Here is a 20,450-nt window from a genome sequence, read left to right on the forward strand (position 1 = left end):
AGTATTGGTTGAAATTAAGAAAATTAAATTTATATTCTAGGATATATTTAATCGTAAAGATATTTAGGCTTTTATGTAAATTACTGTTCGTAGTGCTAAAGGTCATAATTTCGATTTACTCGGTTAATTAATAGCCGTCTTCGAAGCCTTTAACCCTAATATCTAATTAAATTTAATAAAGCGTAATTCGGAATTAACCGTTAATTTAATAATAAAAGAATTTAGAGAGAGAGAGAGAGAGAGTATGATTAGGGGATAAGTATTTTAATAGTATTACAATCGAATATTAACTCTTAACTATTAGGTATTAAATTAGGAGCAAATTGGTTATTAGAATAATAGGTCCAATTCTTATAATTAGAATCGAAGTAGTGTAAATTAGAATTAGGGATATTAGAATTAGATTTAAAGTTTATATTATAATTAAGAATACTAAAATCCGATTTAAGGTTTATATTAGAATTAAAATTAAAATTGTCCATCGAATTACTTATAAAATTAAGGTTATTAGAATTAATAAGGTAATTAATATTAGAATTAGAATAATTAATAGGGAAACCGGAATTAAATTAACCTAGTCCTAGAGAATCGCCGTTTACTAATATTAATTACAGCGCTTAAAATTATAAAATAATAATTAATTTACTACGGTCTTAATGACGTCGATTTATTTTGTTAATTTTTTACGGTTAACGAAAATCCGAGAAATGAAATTTAGGTATATAATATAAACGCGGAGGATTATTAATATATAGGAGATTTCCTTAACCTTAATTACCTTATCGACCCCTCCTACTTTATATCTTTAGACGAATAATAGTAATTAAATTAGTAAAAAAATATTTTTACCGGATTTATATTAGTAGCGATATTTGAGAGATATTATTATTATTTAAAAAATTTCCTTAATTGGACTTAATATATAAAATATATTTATAATATTTATTTTAAATGCCCGTAATTTAATTATTGTAAAAATAAAATAAAAATTATTAGGATAATTTAAATTTACTACGGAATAAAGATTATAAATATAATAAATTAATTTTAAATAAAAAATAATAACCCGATAATACTAAACCTAAGTTAGCGGAAGGCTCTAATTAACGAGGAGTAGGCGTTATAGGAGCCTACCTTCCTTCTTAAAAGGAAATAAAAATTATTCAGTTAACGGTCGATAGTAGGCCTTCGATCAGTATAGGTTTTAGTTTTCGTTCTTATATATATATATATCTATAAATTACTCCAAAGCCTAAAAAACGGTTAAATGTAATATTCACGGAAATATAGGTTGCGATTTAATATTAATAGATAAGCTAATTTTAAAAACATATTACCCTAATATCGAAATTCGGATTCGGGCGACGCCGATTACGGTTTGAAGTATTAGCGATAGTAAATATATTACATCTAATTACATTATTTTACTAATATATTTTAAAAGTACGACGTTAAATGGTAGTTAGGCGATAACGACCTTTACAAGAAAAATAATAATCGTTAACAATTTATAAATTAATATATTATTTAGTATAGATTATTTAATCTTAAAAAGGTTTAATATTCTTTTAAAAGAGAATAGAGCCGTTATCGACTTTTATAAAAATATTTCTATCCCCGTCAGAACGACGAGAGATAGGAATTACTATATTTATATAAATGTTATTTTAATTAATTATATTATAATACTATTATGTATCTATATAGTTTAACGTCGTTAAACGCTGGGTAAAATTTATTATTTATCCCTATAGGAACTTAGAATTTAATTACGTACGTATAAATGATAAACGCCTCTTATTAATATATTTTCGTTATTAATAAAATTTAGGGAACCGTTTCTATATATAAAGGCGCTAAAATCGGCTATTTATGTTCTATAATTTTAAATTTATATATTTATTACGTCGAATCTAGAAGGATAAACGAAGCTATATATTTAGCGATAAATGGAATAGTGAGGAATCGAAGAACTTTTAACGACTCCGACCTAAAAATAGACGACATTGTAAAATATTGGATAGGAGTAATAATATATAATTAAAATCTAGAAGCTTTACGTCGAATTGTTAAACTTTTCGATAAGTTCGAAAACGTCTTTTGAAATAAAAGATATATTAATTTATTAAAAAAACCAATAGATAAAAGTAGAAATAAAGCCCGGCTAGGAAAATAATATTCCTAAATATTTATACGTATTTCTATTTAAGGTTAATAATAAGGAAGTTATTTATTAAACGTTATAAAAATATTCGAGTTAAGAAAAGTTATTATGACATAATACTAAGTCCCATTTTCTTTTTTAATTTTTATTGTATAGTAATAAATTAAAAACGGTCGTAAAGGCCGTATAGTAGTCGATATTAGAATTTTAAACTACAATATACTTCCCGATTCTTATTTAATATAGTAATAAGACGATATTTTGGGATTAATCGCCAATATAAGATTTATTACCGTTTTAAATATAATTTTTTTCTACTGTTAATAGAGAGTTTACCCCTAAAGCCAATGGGTTTTTATTATTGTAATACCCGAAGGCCAATTTATTTATAATATTGTAATTATAAGTTATAAAAATTTAAACGTATATATTTGATATCAAATAAATATTTTTTAAACGGTACTATTGCTTAGAATTATTATAACAATATTATTATTATTTTAGTAACTATCGAGGACTATAAGTAATAATTCTAAAAAATCTTGATTAGGTTAAGGGCTAAAAATATATTTATCGGACTTTCGAAATCATTCGCCCTATTCCCGTCGGTAGTCGTTTTGGGGTAAATGGTTGACTCCTTCGGATTAATTATAGTATAGGAGAAATTGGACGCAATAGTTAAGTTAAAGTTTCCTAAAACCTTAAGGGACCTAGAAATATTAATAGGTTAAACTAGTTATTAATGCTACTATATATTAAATTATAGTATTATTATCGACCTTCTATAAATTCGTAAAATAGATTTACTAAAAGTATATAAACGGAAGCCCGGATCCGGAAACCGGAAAGTATAATCGGCCGCTATTATATACGCCCTCTTATCGAAAGAAGAAGAAGTATCTTTCGAAGTACTTAAAGTAGTATTAATTAATTTTAAACGCTTGTACTACTTCAACCCTAACTATCTATTTTACTTCGATTATAATATTTACATTAAAGGTATCAGCGTTAAAGTATATTATATTAAAGAAGTAATATTATAAAAGCTAATTATTTATAGTAAAATTACTAAGTACTTTCTACGTATAATAATATAACCTATAGCCTTTCTACTAAAGACCCTATTATAAATTAAAAAACGTTATTAAATAATAGAAATGAAGGTATTAAATTTCATTTAAACTATTTCTAAAATTAGATACTAAATTAACGTCACTAGAGCCGGAATGTATTACTTTATAAACTATTCCGCCGTACTCAATATAGCAAAATAAGTCGATATTGCGAATATTACCACAACTAGCGCTTTAAATAAACGTTTAGTTTGATTATTCGAATTTATTAACCTATTTAATGTTTAAATTCTTTATAAACCGGGAATTTATTATATTATCCCTAATGTATTTTCGAAGTTCGATTTTAATAATACTATTACGGATTTAGAGAAATTAGGGGGACTAGACGTATTACTTAACGACGTAGAGGAATATTAAGCCCTATAAATAAATTAATCAAGGAACGTAAAGCCAGTATTATAATAAACGCTTCTACTTAGGATTAACACTTTCGACGAATTCCCTATTAACGAAATTTTCCCGAATAGAATATCGATAGGAGTAGTACTTATTAATATAAGCGTCGAATTTAAAGAATAATTAATAAAGGATTACCTTAAAGACCCGACTCAGAAAATAATTTACTAAATAATAAAACGTAACAATATATTAGAATTTTATAAAGTAGACTTATTATTTATTATCTATGACGGGCTCCTTTAGAAAATTTAAATCGACGATTATAAATTTATTATCCTACATAATAATTTATACAATATTATAGAGGCTATTTACAGCGATAATTATATTGGATATAATTAAATTATATCCTACTTACGTAATTTTTATATAGATTAGGGGATAAAAAACTTTAAAAGAATTTATACGTAATTACCCGAAATATAAAGCGAATAATATTTATAAATATAAATTTTATAGAAATCTTTAGCCCTTAATCGGTTTATTATATCCGTATTACTTTATTACAATAAATTTTATATTCGGATTACCTTTATTAAACCCGGAAGGATTTAACGTAGGTTTCGTTAGCGTTTATAAATTTAATAAAGAAATATTAGTAATCCTAGGCAAGTTTATATAGACCGCGCTATAATAGGGGAAAGTTTTAATTGTAACGCTTTTTATTAGAAATTACGAATTTCCAAAATAGATTTTAATAAATAAAGATCTTAAATTCCTTATAGGAATATAGAAGGCGATTTAATAATATTTGAAAACTCGATTAATTTATATTACTACGAATAAATTTTTAATAGACGGATAATTAAAATATTTAATTTAAATAATTAAATCGGTATTAAAATACTATATTTAAGTATTACATAACCCGAAGAAATAAACTGAATTTTAGCAAGATTGTAATTCGAATATAATAATAATGGAATTAATATTATTAGATTATTACCGAACGAAATCGTTAAAGGATTTTAATTAGTAGGAATATTTAACGTTGTCGTTAATAAACTACCCTTAATATTAGACCTCCTAATAGCCCGAATCGAAACCTATAATGTATTGTCGATTATAATAATAACTATAAAATACTATTTTAACTGTAACTACTTAGCTAAATTTTTCGAAGTTAGTTAATTTATATATTTACAATTTTATAAAGGTTATACTATTCTATGAACCGTAATATTCGGTAATGAATATAATCCTAAATATATAAATCTATTTAGAATTATAGAAAAGATCAGTCGATTAATGTATAAGTTAAATTTTTCTAACAATTGGAAAATATATAAAGTTATTAGCGTCGACTATTTGGAATTAGCCTAGATAGACCCGTATGGACGAATATTCCTAACGTTAATACTAATTAGAAGTATAGATATACCAGTAAAGATTACGGCCGAAAGGATAAATAAGATAGGTATAAAATACTTAGTAGAATACGAGGGAATAAGGAAAGAATTTAATAGATAGCTACCCGCTAAGGATTTAAAGCCGGAAGTTTTGGAGGTATAGCTTATAGAAAAAAAGATTTTAAAGAAATTAGAAATAAAGGGAACGTTATCTTCAATTATATATTTACTGAATAAAATACTCGCGAGGACGCATCGTTTTTAATAGGGGGCAGATTATTAGGGCATTAGGCTACGTACTTGCCTATATAACGTATAGGCTAGGCCGGGCTCAAACTAGCCTTCTGGGGAAGGCGGTACCTAGTAGATCAAATACTGGGAGGATACTTTGTATCCCCGAGCCAGATTCCTGGCCAGTACTTAGCTTAGATCATCATCAACCAATATATACTGCATGCAGCCATCTACACCCTTACAGAACCCGAACGAACGGCGGGGTTTGCGGGGTCCCATTGACCACTGATGGATGCAGCTAAAAATGCCCTGCTGATGCGCCCCTCAGGTACCTTCCACACCACCAAACAAGCTCTCCAAATCGACCGACAGCTGCAAACCCGGCAGCCAACCGAGGCTACCTACCTGACCAACTTCCATCATGATGCCACTTCTTGGACACGGGACAGGTCCGTTTGTCAAGGGTTTCTGTTTGGATTATTGTGATGTTGTTCATTTGAAACCATTGACTTGATTCAAACGGTTCCAACCGACGTAGCAACTGCAACTTCTTCTTGACCAACATGGTAAGTACCTGCTTCTTTTGGAAGCCTCTCCGAGTGATCGTCCGAAAAGGGAAATAAGTCAACAAAGAATCGGATCGCTAACGGACCACAACATTGCGAAACAGGCTCGCGCACTTCGCAAAAACCCTCTGAGGCTGTGGGAAAGACTCTACCTTCTCGCTCACCTGCTAACGATTGGTTCGTTCCTTTCACTTTTCCCTCTTTGTCTCCTTCTCCCTTCCCTTTTCCATATGCTCCAACAACTGAACCAAACCGCAAACTGACTTGTACACGTCCCAGACGTCGCCCATCTAGCTCTCAACCTCGTCACCTGCGTCGGTCTCGCCGTCCTGCGCGGGATCCCCATCCGCCACTACTTCAAAGTCGCCTACAACCGCTTCGCCCTCGGCCGTCTCTCCCCCCGCGAGATCCAGCACCTGAGCCCATCAACCGCCACCATCTACCGCAAATGGATCGCCTCCACCCGCTCTGCCGCCCAAGCTCGCTTCGACGCCGGCCAGGCCACCCCCGATGACCAGTACATCCTCGACTACCTCCATCCCAACGAAGAAGTCCTCTCCGACGGCGACGCCTCCATCCTCTGGGTCGGCGACCGCCGCCGCGCCTCCAAGTTCGTCCTCTTCTTCCACGGCGGCGGCTACAGCGCGCCCATGCAGAACGGCCACCTCGAGTGGTGTCTGCGGTCTTACATCCAAGCCGGCCGGCGTCAGGGTCAACACGTTGCCGTCGCCGTGCTGCAGTACACCCTCGCCCCCGAAGCTCGCTATCCCGTCCAGCTCACGCAGGCCGCCGACGCGCTGGCATACCTGCTCAAGATCGGCGTGCGGCCGCGGGACCTAGTCATCGGCGGCGACTCGGCCGGCGGCAATCTAGCTTCGCAGATCATGAGCCACTTGCTGCATCCGCACCCGGACGCCAAGGAGATTGAGCAGCCCACCGGGGAGCGCATCGCCGGCGTGTTTGCTGTCAGTCCGTGGGTTAGCGCGAGGACGAATGATCGGAGCATGGGCGATAATGCGCTGATTGATATGCTTTCACCGGTGATTATGGAGAAGGCGAATCATGAGCTCTTGGGTAATCACGACAAGTATAATGCCGAGAAGAAGAGGGGTCAGGGGTGGGCTATGCCGGCGGATGTGGATACGGGCGCGTGGTATAAGGGGCTGGGAAAGTTTGTTGAGAGGGTGTATGTCACGGTGGGCACCCAGGAGGTGTTTAGGGACCAAGGTATTGTGTTTGCTGAGGGAATCAGGAGGACGAATCCGGATATAGAGGTGGTTTTGGAGGAGATGTACGACGAAGCGCACGACTTCATTCTGTTGGAAGGCATACGGAAGGAGGATGGGGATGCCACTAGACGGATGAGGAGGTGGTTTGAAGGGGTGTTCTGGTGAGAAAAGGGTATCTTGGGAAGAGCGTACACAGGTTTGAGGGTCCAAGCGGCTCCTGCCAACGACAGACACGATGATTAGCAGCGTGGTGGAGCAAAGAGGTTGATGTTGTTGTACACGTAGATCGCAGCTTGCCAAGTGCACACCATCCCCAATCCGAGATGAGTGTTACCTATCACAACCCACTTCATATGATTGGTCAAGTGTGAGTCTGGGGAAGCCTCGGTCTTTGAATTACCCCTCAACCGGGGTTAGATAGTATAAAGTCAATGTGCGTACCGCAACAAGGGGGGGCTGGCAACCCTTCAACTCAACTCTACGGTTACTTGCCAGAACATCTCGTTCAACAGGACAACAGTCAGAATGGCGTCTGAAACTGCTGTTTCCACTCTCACGATGCCAAAGCGGGTGGACTTCCCGCCGCTTGCTGGTGATCCAGTCAGCCCGGAGACCTGGAAGACACTGATGGCTATCATGGACGCTGTTGCCCCCTCGGTTCAGCGAACAGACTCTCTTCCGTCTAACTTGACCGACCATGCAAAGGGTTCAACTGTCAACCTCTCCAAGGAAGAGTACGAAGCTTCATTGGCATCGTTGAGGCAGTATGCCGCCCCATCAGAAGACGGGCTGAAGCAGCAAGACCTGTTCGAGGCCTACCTTGCTGAGAGGCCATCGGAGAATCCAGTGCTTGAGACGGTGCTCAAAAACATCCTCTCAAACATCCCGCCGGCCAAAAAGCGGAAGTTGGAGATGGTTTTGTCGCTTCTGGGGTAAGAGACACTCACCTTACATCAGCTACAAGTAGACGGTTCGCTGACAGAGACTACGGTTACCACTACAGCACCCGCGGCGGCAGTCTCCTCCTAACCGGCTACATCACCCCTCTCTCCTCGCTCTCCATCTCGGACCGCACCAAGATCCTGCACTCCTGGCGCACCAGCGCCCTCTACGCTCTCCGGGGACTCTTCAATACCTTCACCAGCGTCGGCAAGCTCGTCCACGCCCGCACGAGCGCTTACCACTCACCTCTAACCGGCTTCCCCACCACCCCTCCCTCCTGGGTCGCCAACGCTTCCTTTCCCTACGAATTCCTCGACTTCTCGTCTGCCTCTTCATCTCCCGGCAGCAAGGCCGGCACCATCGAAATCGACACCGACATAGTCATCATCGGCTCCGGCTGCGGCGCCGGCGTCGTCACGCACCGACTAGCCAGCACCTTCGGCCGCAACCTACGCGTCCTGGTCCTCGAAAAGGGCCGCCACTTCGACGCCTCCCACTTCCCGCTCTCACAAGAGGTCGGGCTCTCGTCGCTGATGGAAGGCGGCGGGGTGATCGAGACCGAAGACGGCAGCATCACGGTCACGGCGGGCGCGTGTTTCGGCGGCGGCGGCACGGTCAACTGGAGCGCGAGCCTGCAAACGCAGCACTTTGTGCGGAAAGAATGGGCGCAGGACCGGAAGCTGCCGTTTTTCGAGACCGAGGCGTTCCAGGCTTGTCTTGATCGTGTGTGGGGGGTCATGGGCGTTTCAGACCAAAAAGTGGTGCCGAATCATGGGAATAAGGTGTTGTTGGAGGGGGCGAGGAAACTTGGGTATCAGGCGAGGACGGTGCCGCAGAATTGTAGGGGGGAGGCGCATGAGGATGGACATTGTGGGATGGGGTGCTGGAGGGGGGAGAAGATGGGGCCGGTTAATGGGTGGTTTCCGGAGGCAAGGAGGAGGGGGGAGGTGAAGTTTGTGCAGGGGATGAAGGTTGATAGGGTTCTGTTTGGGAAGAAGAGGGAGGGGAGGAAGGGGAAGAAGGTGGCGGTGGGGGTGAGTGGGACGTGGACTTTACCGGCTGGCCCTGGGGGAGGTGGGAAGAGTGTTAAGGTGGTGGTGAAGGCGAAGAAGGTGGTTGTTAGTGCTGGTGCGCTTTGGAGCCCGGTGGTGTTGATGAATAGTGGGATTTCGGTAAGTGAATTCCGCTCGGGAGAGAATCGGAGGGTGAGAAGGGACCGGTGATACTGACTTTGGGAACAGAACCCTCATCTTGGGAAGAACTTGAAGCTGCATCCATGCAGCTTTGTCACGGCTGTGTTTGAGCACGAGACCAAGCCCTGGGAAGGTGGCTGTCTCACGTCCGTGGTCAACAGTTTCGAGAACCTCGACGGCAAAGGTCACGGCATCAGGATCGAAGCCCTCTGCATGCTTCCCGTCTTCGCCCTCACCTTCCTCCCCTGGGCTTCCGGACTCGACTACAAGCTCCTGGCAGCCAAGTACCGGCACCTCAATACCTACTTCAGCATTGCTCGCGACCGCGACAGCGGGCACATCTACCGCGATCCCGAGATCGGAACTCCCCAGGTCGTGTACACGCCCTCGGAATATGACAGGGGCAACCTCCTGGTGGGAACCGTCGCCCTGTGCAAGATCCTTTACGTTCAAGGCGCGAAGGAGATCCATCCGTCGCTCCCCGGCTTCCGGCCCTTCATTCGGTCTTCTACTACCTCCCCAACGTCGTCGCCTAGCTCTAGCGACTCCCTCACCGACATGGACAAAGCCATCACCGACCCGGCATTCCTCGCCTGGCTTGACGACCTCAAGGCCCACGGCAACAAGCCGCCCGCGACAACGTTCGCGTCAGCCCATCAGATGGGAACCTGCCGCATGGGCGCGACGGCGAGCGAAGGCGTGGTTGACCCGAGGGGAAGGGTGTGGGGTACTGAGGGCCTGTACGTGGCGGACGCGAGCGTGTTCCCGAGCGCGAGTGGTGTGAATCCCATGATTACGAATATGGCGATTTCGGACTGGATTGCGCAGGGGATGTGCAAGGAGTTGGTGGATGAGGGCGTGGCTGTTCGGGCGGGAGGCGATGTGATGGCAAGATTGTGAGATTGTGAGATTGAGAAGATTGGAGGGAGGATTGGAGAATGGGGGAAACTTGGGTTTTTGCCGAGAGTTGGGAGTCATGCCCGTACAATCATAAGCTAATGTTTTAACGCGTTCACTCATTGAAAGCGCCAGTGGTTTAGTGGTAAAATCCATCGTTGCCATCGATGGGCCCCGCGTTCGATTCGCGGCTGGCGCAGTATTTTTTCCATTTTTTTTTTCCCTGTCGTCGAGTTCCTGCCTCTTCAATCTATGCACGCCGCAGAGAAGGTGCGGTGCTGCTCAACATACCGTATAATCTCGGGGCATAGCTTTTTAGGTTCCCTGGAAATCAGGCATGGTCTGCAAGCATATTGCAACATTCATGCCCACTAGAAATTCTATGCAAGACCGTGATTCTTAATGTCCCTACCCTCTAGAACCTTTTTTTTGCCCTGTAACCTTCTACTGTAACGTTCTCTCGTTCTCTTACCCTCTATGGAATTCGCCGTCGTCGATATCGTAATATTTTCTAGTGTTGAATGTAAAGATAGATTTACGTGTTGGGACATTCTATTTTAATACGGATATTGGGATTTAGGAGTGAGAGGTGCCTGAGGTAGTATTACCCCTAGTACTAGTACTAGTAATCTTAGTATAATTAGTACAATTAGAAATCCTAGTATAATTAGTACCCTTAGCCCGGACACCTCTAGCTCGCCTAGTACCGCTCCTAATATTCCTCTTCCCCTAATTTCCCTAATTCGTCCCCTATTACTTTTATTAAGTTAATAATGTGTTGAATAGTACCTTGGTCCTAAACTAAAATTGTATAGCGTAAGGGTTGTAAAGGGAAGGTACTATAAGGGTAGGGTTAAGATAAGGGTTAAACGGTACTATACCGACGAATTTAAAATCTAGGTTAATAAGGTTATATTGTAGCGTCGTTAGCGGAGTTAATACTAATAGCTTAAGTAAGTCTTAATGTACTTTGCCTAAATTAAAGTACCTATTAATAATGAGAATAGCCAACGCTACCGCCGTCGTAGTAGCTTTAATAATTATAATGAAGACTACGCCGTCGACGGGCACCGCAATATCTACGTATACGAAGCCGCCAGAGAGTTTAGGATACTATTTAGTACTATATAAAATTGGTAGGAGAGGCGAAATAAAATATTATTTCGTATCGTTCGAAAGGATAAACCTCTATAGCTAGAGTTCGAAAACTAATTATATAAAAAGTCCTAATTTGCTAAATAAAATAATATTCTAATTATAATAGTATAGTTCCGCTGAGAATTTATTACTCTATATATTACGATTTATCCGGAGGAAGTATAGTTAAGAGAGTAGTACTTTTTTCGTAACTAGTTTAACAAGTTTTTATTTCGTTATTATATAACGAATAAGACGATTACTCATTAGTTTTAACGATTACCAATTAAATTGTTTACTAAAGTAAACTCATTTTTAAAGTAAATTTATATATTTATATAATAATAGATCTATTCTCCCTATAAAAAAAATTATCGGAGAAGACCTAGATATTATCGGCGAAGATTTAGGGAATTTCGGAGACGACCTAAAGTATCAGGTCGCTAGGGACCTGTCAGGCGTTGGACCCGTACTAGTACTGAGGAGCGCCGATGTCCGCACAATATAGCGCCGTAGTGTGGCGTTAGAACGGCTCGGAGCCGTCGTAGACTTAACTACTATAGGATAGAGTTTATAATAATATAAATAGCCGGTCGAATTCGCCTCTAAAATTATCAAGGTTAATTATTAATATATTTTTAATCCTCGTCCTACTTTAACGTCCCCTATATATTTACGCTATCTATAGGCACTTTAATTTACCTTCTTCTACGATCCTAATACGTTAATAGCTCTTCTTACGGGAATTGAGCCGTTACTAATAGAATATAAATATATAGCGGACGATCCGTCTCTCGGACCGCCCAAAACATCCCTCCCTTTACCTCCGGTATGTAAAAATTATTTATTACCCTTCTTGCCGCAACTAATAATATTCTTTAATAAAAGCTTTTTTTTTCATTCTAATATCGTTAACTAATTATCGAAAAAATAGATAATAATAGTTCGGATAGCGACTATTCCTTTACCCTCTCGTACGCTTCGTATAATCCCTTCTATTACTTAGAAAATAATATTATAATATAAAAGTAAAAACTTTTCGAATTTTACGTAATAGTTATTAAATTATTTTTAATTTACCTCTTATCCTATATATACTTTTATAATTAGAATAGTTTCGTCGATTTACTAGAATAAAATTAATTCGATAATTACCCTTCTATTCCTTTCGGATTCCGCTATTAAAATCATTTCTTCTATAAATAAGCGTATTTCTCAACCTTCTTTATTCTTATTATTGCTTCTTAAATTATAGTGCCTATTATTTTTATATTTACCTAACCGACGTAATTTATTATTTCATTTAAATATTGCCATAAATTTAATATTTCTAAATTCACTAATAAGAACTCCTCCTAAGTATATAATTTCTTTTTTAATATCGATAATTACTATTTCGAATACCCCCGGATACCCCTTTTTTTCGCCGTTAACTATATCGAAAGTAATTTTAAAAATATATAAATTAAATATATTACAACCTTCAAAAAAAAAATCGATTATAACCCTATCTATAACATTTCTATTTAGAAAGACCTACGTATTTTTCTAAAGAAGGAATATAACGGTAATACCTAAAGTATTAAATACTCCGCCTTTACTAATTTTAAACGTATATAATAAAGTACTACCGAAACTATTCGCACGTTCTACGACCGTTTCTATACTAAAATACTCAATTTATCCTACAAATAATTAGAATATCCGCGCATCCTATAATGAATAAATTATTTACGTCCTTATTTACGTAAGAGCGTTTTATTAGCTAATAATATTAATATATTAATTAAAGCGGTAGCCTATATAAAATAAATATAAAATTTAAAAACTTTAAAATTAATAATATAGTATTAGCGCCTTTAAATATTATATTCTTACTTATCATTTCCCTCTTTTCTTCCTACCCCTACTCTTATTTCTATTCCTATATTTAGTCCTAATCTTAGTAATTTCTTTCGTCCTTTTCCTACGGTCTCTACCAATCTTAATATTATTTATTATTATTATAATTAATTTAAATATACGTACGGCTAATACTGGGTAATAAAACTACGTAATATTTACTATAAATATAATACATTTAAAGATTTAATATTTTCTTATATTAAATATACTTATTATAATTATAGTAAGTTAGGCTATATATTGTATTAATACCCTATTCCCTATAATACTCTAATTTAAGGCGCGAATATTAAGCCGGTAATACTAATAAAAATTATAATTACTTCGGCCTAAGGAAATATAAATATATTATAATTATATTTAAATATATAGTTATTAATAAAAATATATAGAAATTAGCGGGAAATTTAAAATTTAATAGATTTTAGTGCGGAATTAAATTTTATTAAAAAGTATTTACTTCCGTCGGACGCTAAAATAGAATTAGTAAATTACTGTTTCATTAATTTCATATTTTAACCTATTCCTACATATAATTCGATTACTTATTTTATTAAAATATATAATTCTTATAATATTAAACGGAAGAAAAGGATTATATTTATAATTATCAATTCCTTTAATATAAATATTATCTTCAGTTACTTTTAGTTATATGAGTATAATTTTGAAATCGATTAGCGTTAGAAGAAGTTCTAACTTCGGATTAAAATATAAAATTTAAAGAGGAATAAAGAGCCGACCAAAAATATTTATAAAGTTATAATACTTTTCTACAGTCCGTAATAAAATTTAATCCTTATTTTAAACCTGAAAGAAATATTAAAATCTATTAATAGTTTTAATCTTTTATTATATTCGACTATCCCTTTCAAAGTTCTCCTATTCTTACGTATAGAATTTTCAACCTTATTAAATATCCTAAATTCCCTTAATATTCCTTCTAATATACTTACTTTTATATCCTTTAATATATCTCCGGATATACCATTTAAAATTTTTAAGGTTACGTTAAACGGAATTTACCCACCGTTGGAACCCTTAATAGAATTAATAGTTCTAAAGCCGCCCGTCGCCGAACCCGAAAAGAAGGAAATAATCGCCGCCGAACCGATAATCCCTCTAAAATATAAAGAATTTTAATAAATATTTAAAATATTGGCTATACTCCTAGTATAATATAACTATTTAAAATATTATATCAATTTAATCGAAGGAAAGTCTGCTTCTTAAGGCCCTATTTATACGTTTAATATTAAAGAATTAGAAGTACTCTAGGAATAATTAGCGGAAACGTTATATAAGGAATAAATTTGTCTATCTATTAGCCCGGCAAAGGCTCCTATTATTTTTATTCCGAAAAAAGGAAGTAAATTAAAATTATATATCGATTACTATATATTTAATGAGGTAATAAAGAAGAACTATATAGCGTTGCCTTTTATTAAATTTTTTAGATTAATTATTGTTAATAAAGATTTTTATAAAATTAGATTTCAAGGACGTATATTATTATATTCGGATTAAATAGGAGAGTAAAAAGAAAATAGCATTTCGTATAAAATATAGGTACTATAAATTCTTAATTATATTAATAGAATTAATTAAAACTCTTACTATTTGTTAAACGTATATTAATAATATATTGGCGGGCTTAATTAATATTATTTATATCGTTTATTTTCATAATATAATAATATATAGTAAAAATAAAAGAAATTATTATAAACATATTAAAGAAATTCGCTAACGTTTATATAAGCATAACCTATATATTAACTTAAGTAAATATAAATTTTATATTAAGAGGGTTTCGTTTTTAAATTACATAGTTTTACTTAAGAGTATTTTAATAAATCCGGAAAGGGTTATAGCAATTACGGATTAGGAAGCTCCGAAAAATATTTACAATATCTAAATTTTCTTAAGGTTTATAAGATTCTATCGACGGTTTATAATATTCTACTCTAAAATTACAATTCTATTAACGGATTTATTAAAGGGAAAAAAATGGAAATTATTCAAATTATTAAAACCGGTTAAAGTAGCGTTCGGAGAGTTCAAATAACTATTTTAGGAAGTACTGATATTATAGCACTTTAATCCTTCCTTATTAATTTGAATAAAAACAAATACGTCTAATTTCATAATTAGCGAAGTATTAACGTAATTATAGAAAATATATTAGTACCCTATTATATTCTTTTCTCGTAAAAAATCTCTAAAGGAAATACATTATAATATTAACGATAGCGAATTATTAATAATTATAAGCGCGCTAAAGGTATAGAAATAATATTTATTATATATTAATTAATTTTTCTTTATTATTATAAATTATTTAAACTTTTAATATTTTAAAAGTAAGGATAGGATTAGCGCACAATAAAATTAGTAAACGTTAGAATTAGTAATATATAATCTCGGTATTAAATATTAAATAAAACGATTTAATCCAGCGAACGGGTTATTATTCAAGCTATAATTATACAAAGTTATTAAAGTAATTAAAGAAGATTATCCTTTAATATAAATTATTAAGGAAGGCGAAGAGAAGGGAAAGGCGATACGGAACGGAATTATATTAGACGGTAATATAAAGAAAATATTATTAATCGGTTAAAAAATATAAAAGGCGGCAGCGGAAAAGAGAAAATAGTACGAAGATGATAGAAAAAATAAATTAGTTTAAAAATTGGATTGGGAGGACGATAATTAGGAAAGGGAATATAAAAAATATAGTATTAGGGAAAATAAAAAATTATTTAAGGAGTATAAGGGTTTAAATAAAGACGAAAAAATACTAAAAAAGATAATATAATTTATAAACGAAACTGCTGTAAATTATAAAGGAAGGGTAAATAATGTCGTCGTTAATCGTATAAGAATATACGTAATAATTATAAAAGTATAAAAGGAAGGTAAATAATTTCTTTTATTAAATTAATAATTATTAGAAATATAAAGATTAAATCCTTTTATATTGGAAGAAGTATAAAAAGAATTGGGGAGAAGTCAGAGAATAGAAAATTAAAAGATAAGAGAAAATGGAATACTATATTATTATTACTAAATTTACGTACCGGAGAATATACGGTCGGAATTCTTTTATACTTATTATAATAATATTATAGCCGGATATTTGAAATAACGAAAAACGTTTAAAAAGATTAATTAATACTATTACTAGGCTATTATCGCCGCCGACGTAGAAGCTTATATCCGCTAATATCTAATATATTAAAAAGCTAAACCTTAGAATTATAAATTATATAGGATCTTCGCATCATTACCTATTCTAATAATACTATAGTAAAATATCTTTTATAATTTTATTACAGGCCTACCCAAATTTTATAACCTTATATCTAATCGAACTTATGATACTATTCTAATTATCGTCGACCGTTTTATTAAATTCGCATTCTATATCCCAATATAGAAGATAATTACCATATAGCAATTCGTATATTTATCTTAATAAATTATATTCTAACCGTTCGGGCTCCTAAATTCTATTATATTTAATAGAGGGAGCCTTTTTATAAATAACTTTTAGAAAATTCATCGCGAATTATTAAATATTTAATACCGATTAAATATTATTTAATAACCGTAAACGGACGAATAAATAGAATAATAGAATTAAAATTTAGAATTATACCTACAGATCTTCTATAATTATCACGGGGCGAGAGGGTACCGTTGGGGGTAGGGTAAGATATACGTTATTGTACGAAGGAGAGAAAAGGAAGTATGCGTAGAAGACTAGCTATATAGGCGAGAACCTAGCAGACCAGTCCGTACGTGCGTACGTAAAACTACACAGAATTAGAATATATAACCAATACGTAAATATATAGTTATAAGCTATAGTACTAGCTCTAGTATAGCATATATATGGTCAATACAATATAATTATATTATAAGCTAACCCTATAGTACTATCCCCTCTTAAAAGAAGTTCATAAAATTAAAAAATCTATATATATATAAAATAATACATTTATTACTTTAATAATTCCATTTAAACCCTCTCCTCTATCGTCAACTCCCTTAATAATATACCCGGGTCGACTTCTAAACCCTCCTCGTTATAATCTACGAAATGAGCTTTTGGTATATACTTAAATTAAATATTTACTAGCCTTTTTAAAATTCTCGCGAAGGCTATCTCTAAGCCCTTAATTTCGTATTTATTTGGAATGCCGTCAAATAAGCGTAATATTAGTATAGTTACAGCGGCGGTAATTTTTCGTTAAACGAGGCGGGCGGAGCGCCGCCGCGGGGGCTTTAGAGTAGCCGGTGCCGTTATTAGCGCCGGGTTATTTTAAATAACGGCCGGGGCTCAAAATACTAATATATCCTAAATATCCGGGAGTATAAGTAAATTAGGGGATTCATTATAGAAGCGTTAGAATATTTCTTCGTAGTCGATAATATAATCTTTAAGCTCCTAAATCGGTTAGTTATTACCCTTCTACTTTACATAATAGTATTAATAAAAATTACTACTAAATTAAACGTAGTCGATAATCTTCTCGAAGTCCTATTCTTTTTATTCCTTATAATTATCCGTCTTAATTATTATACAGCCGTCATTTACTTTTATATTTAACAACGTATTTTAGTTAGGGAGGCCTCTTCCGATTTATAGTTATATTATAAATATATAGAATGTTAATAAATATTTTATATTCGTTGGGAGTATAAGATATACTATATAGCTTTCAATTCGTATAATGCGGAAGGGGCCTTCCTATCGAAAATAAAATTTTAAGAATAGGCGGCTATTAACAAAATTTATTACATTTAATAAAACTATATCGCTTAGATAATACTTAGGGAAGTCGATACGTTTCCTATTAGCGTTATTTTTATATTGTTTTTAAGTACGGCGAGTTTATTAAATTACGAAGTTTTAAATCTTTTAAAAACGGTCTATTAATTTAAAAACTTTATAATATTCTTTTAGTTAAGCCGGCAATAAATTTAGGGGGGGTAATATACAAAATTTAATACCTATTTATAAATAATAATTATAATTAATGAAGAAAAGGCAAATACTTATTAACAAGAATACAACGTTATTAATTGCAATTAGTAACTACTTTGCTTAATCCGTTTATATTTAATTAATATAGAATTATAAGGATTATTCTATCTTAACGTTAATTCATTCGGTCTAAATATTAATTTGAGGGTAGAAAGCGGAAATTGATTTACGAATAATAGATAATTTTTTATAAAGGGTAAATTAGAAATGCAATATAAATTAAATATTTCTATCGGATAGGACGGTAATTATTAAATTGTAAATCGAATAAATATAATTTATAAAGCGATCTACGAACTCTTTGGCTTCTAGGGTTATAATTAGAATATAGTATTATATTTTAATTAGGCGGTCGACGATAATAGTAATATATTTAAAAGTCTAGCCGAAGTAAGTACTTTTTAATAACAGGGTAACGTAATCGATTATAACGTCCTTCTATAGCATTAAGGATACAGCTACAGGTTTAAAATAACTAGCGGAACTTTATTTAATTAATTTAGTTTTTATATAAGGAAGATATCCCTTATAAAAGATCTTTATATGATTATATATACTTTTTAATAAAATTCGCGTTATAAAAATTCGTACGTAGCGTTACAATTAGGGTAGCCTACGCTTAAGGTATTGTATTAACAATCAATTAATTAGAATTAAAACTTTTTATTATAAGGGTCAATAATAATTCTATCCCGCTATTTCGTAATATTATTAACGATATAATATTCTAAGAAAGTACAATAGAAAACCCTCTTAATTATCAATAGCTACTAGCACTTTACTTAGTTTATTAAATAAGAGATTAATTTTTATAAAAATATAAAAGTTTCGTAACTTGCCCGGATTAAATTATTAGTCGATTTATTATTAAAGTTATTTATATTTAATAAGTATAGGAAAAAATTAATAGCGGGGTCTTCTTCGGAAAGGGAATTGTATTTAAATTATAAGGGGTCTAATAGAACCTTCTTACGTACTACAAATTTATTATCTTCCGTATTATCAGGGCGGTCGTTTAGTTTGTAGCTTAGCGCGTCCGGGCGGAGGTTTTTAGAACTTAGTATATATTTAATCAGGAAGTTAAAATAGGATAGGAATTGAAATTATTATATATAGCGTTAAGTAAATTACTTATTAATTATAAGAGTTTATAGATCCCCATAATTTATTCGAATATTAAAAGGTTATTAAGCCCCTTCGGATTTTAGCCTCTATTCTTCTAATATTTTAATAATAGCGATCAAGTCTTTATTATGAATATTATAATTATATTTTTAGGACGTATATTTTATTAAAAAGTAAGCTATTAGGTAAAAGATTCCGTCGTCTCTATATTAGGAGAGGGTGCCTCCTATAACCTAATTGGAGGTATTTATCTTTACGACCGTCTTCTTAATTTAATTATAATTTTTAAGTATAAGTTTTTCTATAAAAGGCTTCTTTAATACTTTGAAAAATCGTTAATAGGCGTTATTTTAAATTTACGTAGTATTTCTCTTAATAAATTCGTAAAGTACGGTCGCTATAATCGAAAAATCTTTTATAAAATACTTATAGAAGTTTACGAAGTTTAAAAAGGACTATAGGGACTTCTTAGATTCGGAGGCCTACTATTCCGTAATTATTTTAATTTTCTCTAAATTTATTTCGATACCGTCCGGCGTAATAATTAAACTTAAATACTTTAAACGTATTATATAGAATTCGTACTTATCGATATTAATATCAAGGCCCGCCTAACTAAATCTATTAAATATATTATTAATATAGTATTTATAGTTTCGTATATTATTGAATAAATACAAATATTATCGAAGTAAATAGTAATATAAATATTAAAGACGTTATAAAGGATATTATTAATATAATTTTAGAAAGCTTTTAGGGCGCTTTGTAAGTTAAAAGGTATTATTAAAGATTTAAATAGATTAAATTGTATAATGAAAGCGGTTATTTATTTATAATTTCGTTTAATGCGAATACGGTTAAAGGTAGCGATTATATCGAATTTAGTAAAAATTTTAGTGCGGTAAGTTATATCGAAAGTTTTTTTTAATTAATAATAAAAGGTAGTGAAATTGAAAGATAATATTATTAATACTTCTATAGTTAATATAAATGCTTACTTTACTACTTAGCTTCTTAATAAATAATATTAATAACGATACTTCGGGTTAGAAAGGTTTAATAAATTTCTTCTTAAAATTATTATTGATTTATATTTTAATAATATTAAATTTATC

At 33.9% G+C, this 20,450-nt stretch overlaps 2 protein-coding genes and 1 non-coding gene across 3 annotated transcripts; all 3 read left to right on the plus strand.

Annotated features, from left to right (window-relative positions):
* Positions 1–5,499: 5,499 nt before the first annotated feature.
* On the plus strand, positions 5,500–7,516 carry B0H65DRAFT_461572 (Alpha/Beta hydrolase protein). The gene is made up of 3 exons (XM_062826605.1): positions 5,500–5,848; positions 5,953–6,025; positions 6,128–7,516. The coding sequence occupies exons 1-3, from the start codon at positions 5,846–5,848 to the stop codon at positions 7,240–7,242; spliced, it is 1,191 nt and encodes a 396-aa protein (XP_062682943.1). The 5' UTR covers positions 5,500–5,845; the 3' UTR covers positions 7,243–7,516.
* An 86-nt stretch (positions 7,517–7,602) lies between these two features.
* Positions 7,603–9,946, plus strand: B0H65DRAFT_571158 (GMC oxidoreductase-domain-containing protein; the record flags this gene model as incomplete). Its single annotated transcript, XM_062830474.1, is given in 4 exon segments — positions 7,603–8,009; positions 8,045–9,191; positions 9,261–9,914; positions 9,926–9,946. The coding sequence occupies 4 exon segments, from the start codon at positions 7,603–7,605 to the stop codon at positions 9,944–9,946; spliced, it is 2,229 nt and encodes a 742-aa protein (XP_062682944.1).
* Positions 9,947–10,237: 291 nt separating this feature from the next.
* B0H65DRAFT_t166 lies at positions 10,238–10,308 on the plus strand. Its single transcript has one exon. It is a non-coding gene; the product is annotated as a tRNA-Gly (tRNA).
* Positions 10,309–20,450: the final 10,142 nt, after the last annotated feature.

The sequence above is a fragment of the Neurospora tetraspora genome (assembly GCF_033439725.1).
Source record: "Neurospora tetraspora strain CBS 560.94 chromosome Unknown B0H65scaffold_3, whole genome shotgun sequence".
NCBI lineage: Eukaryota > Fungi > Ascomycota > Sordariomycetes > Sordariales > Sordariaceae > Neurospora > Neurospora tetraspora.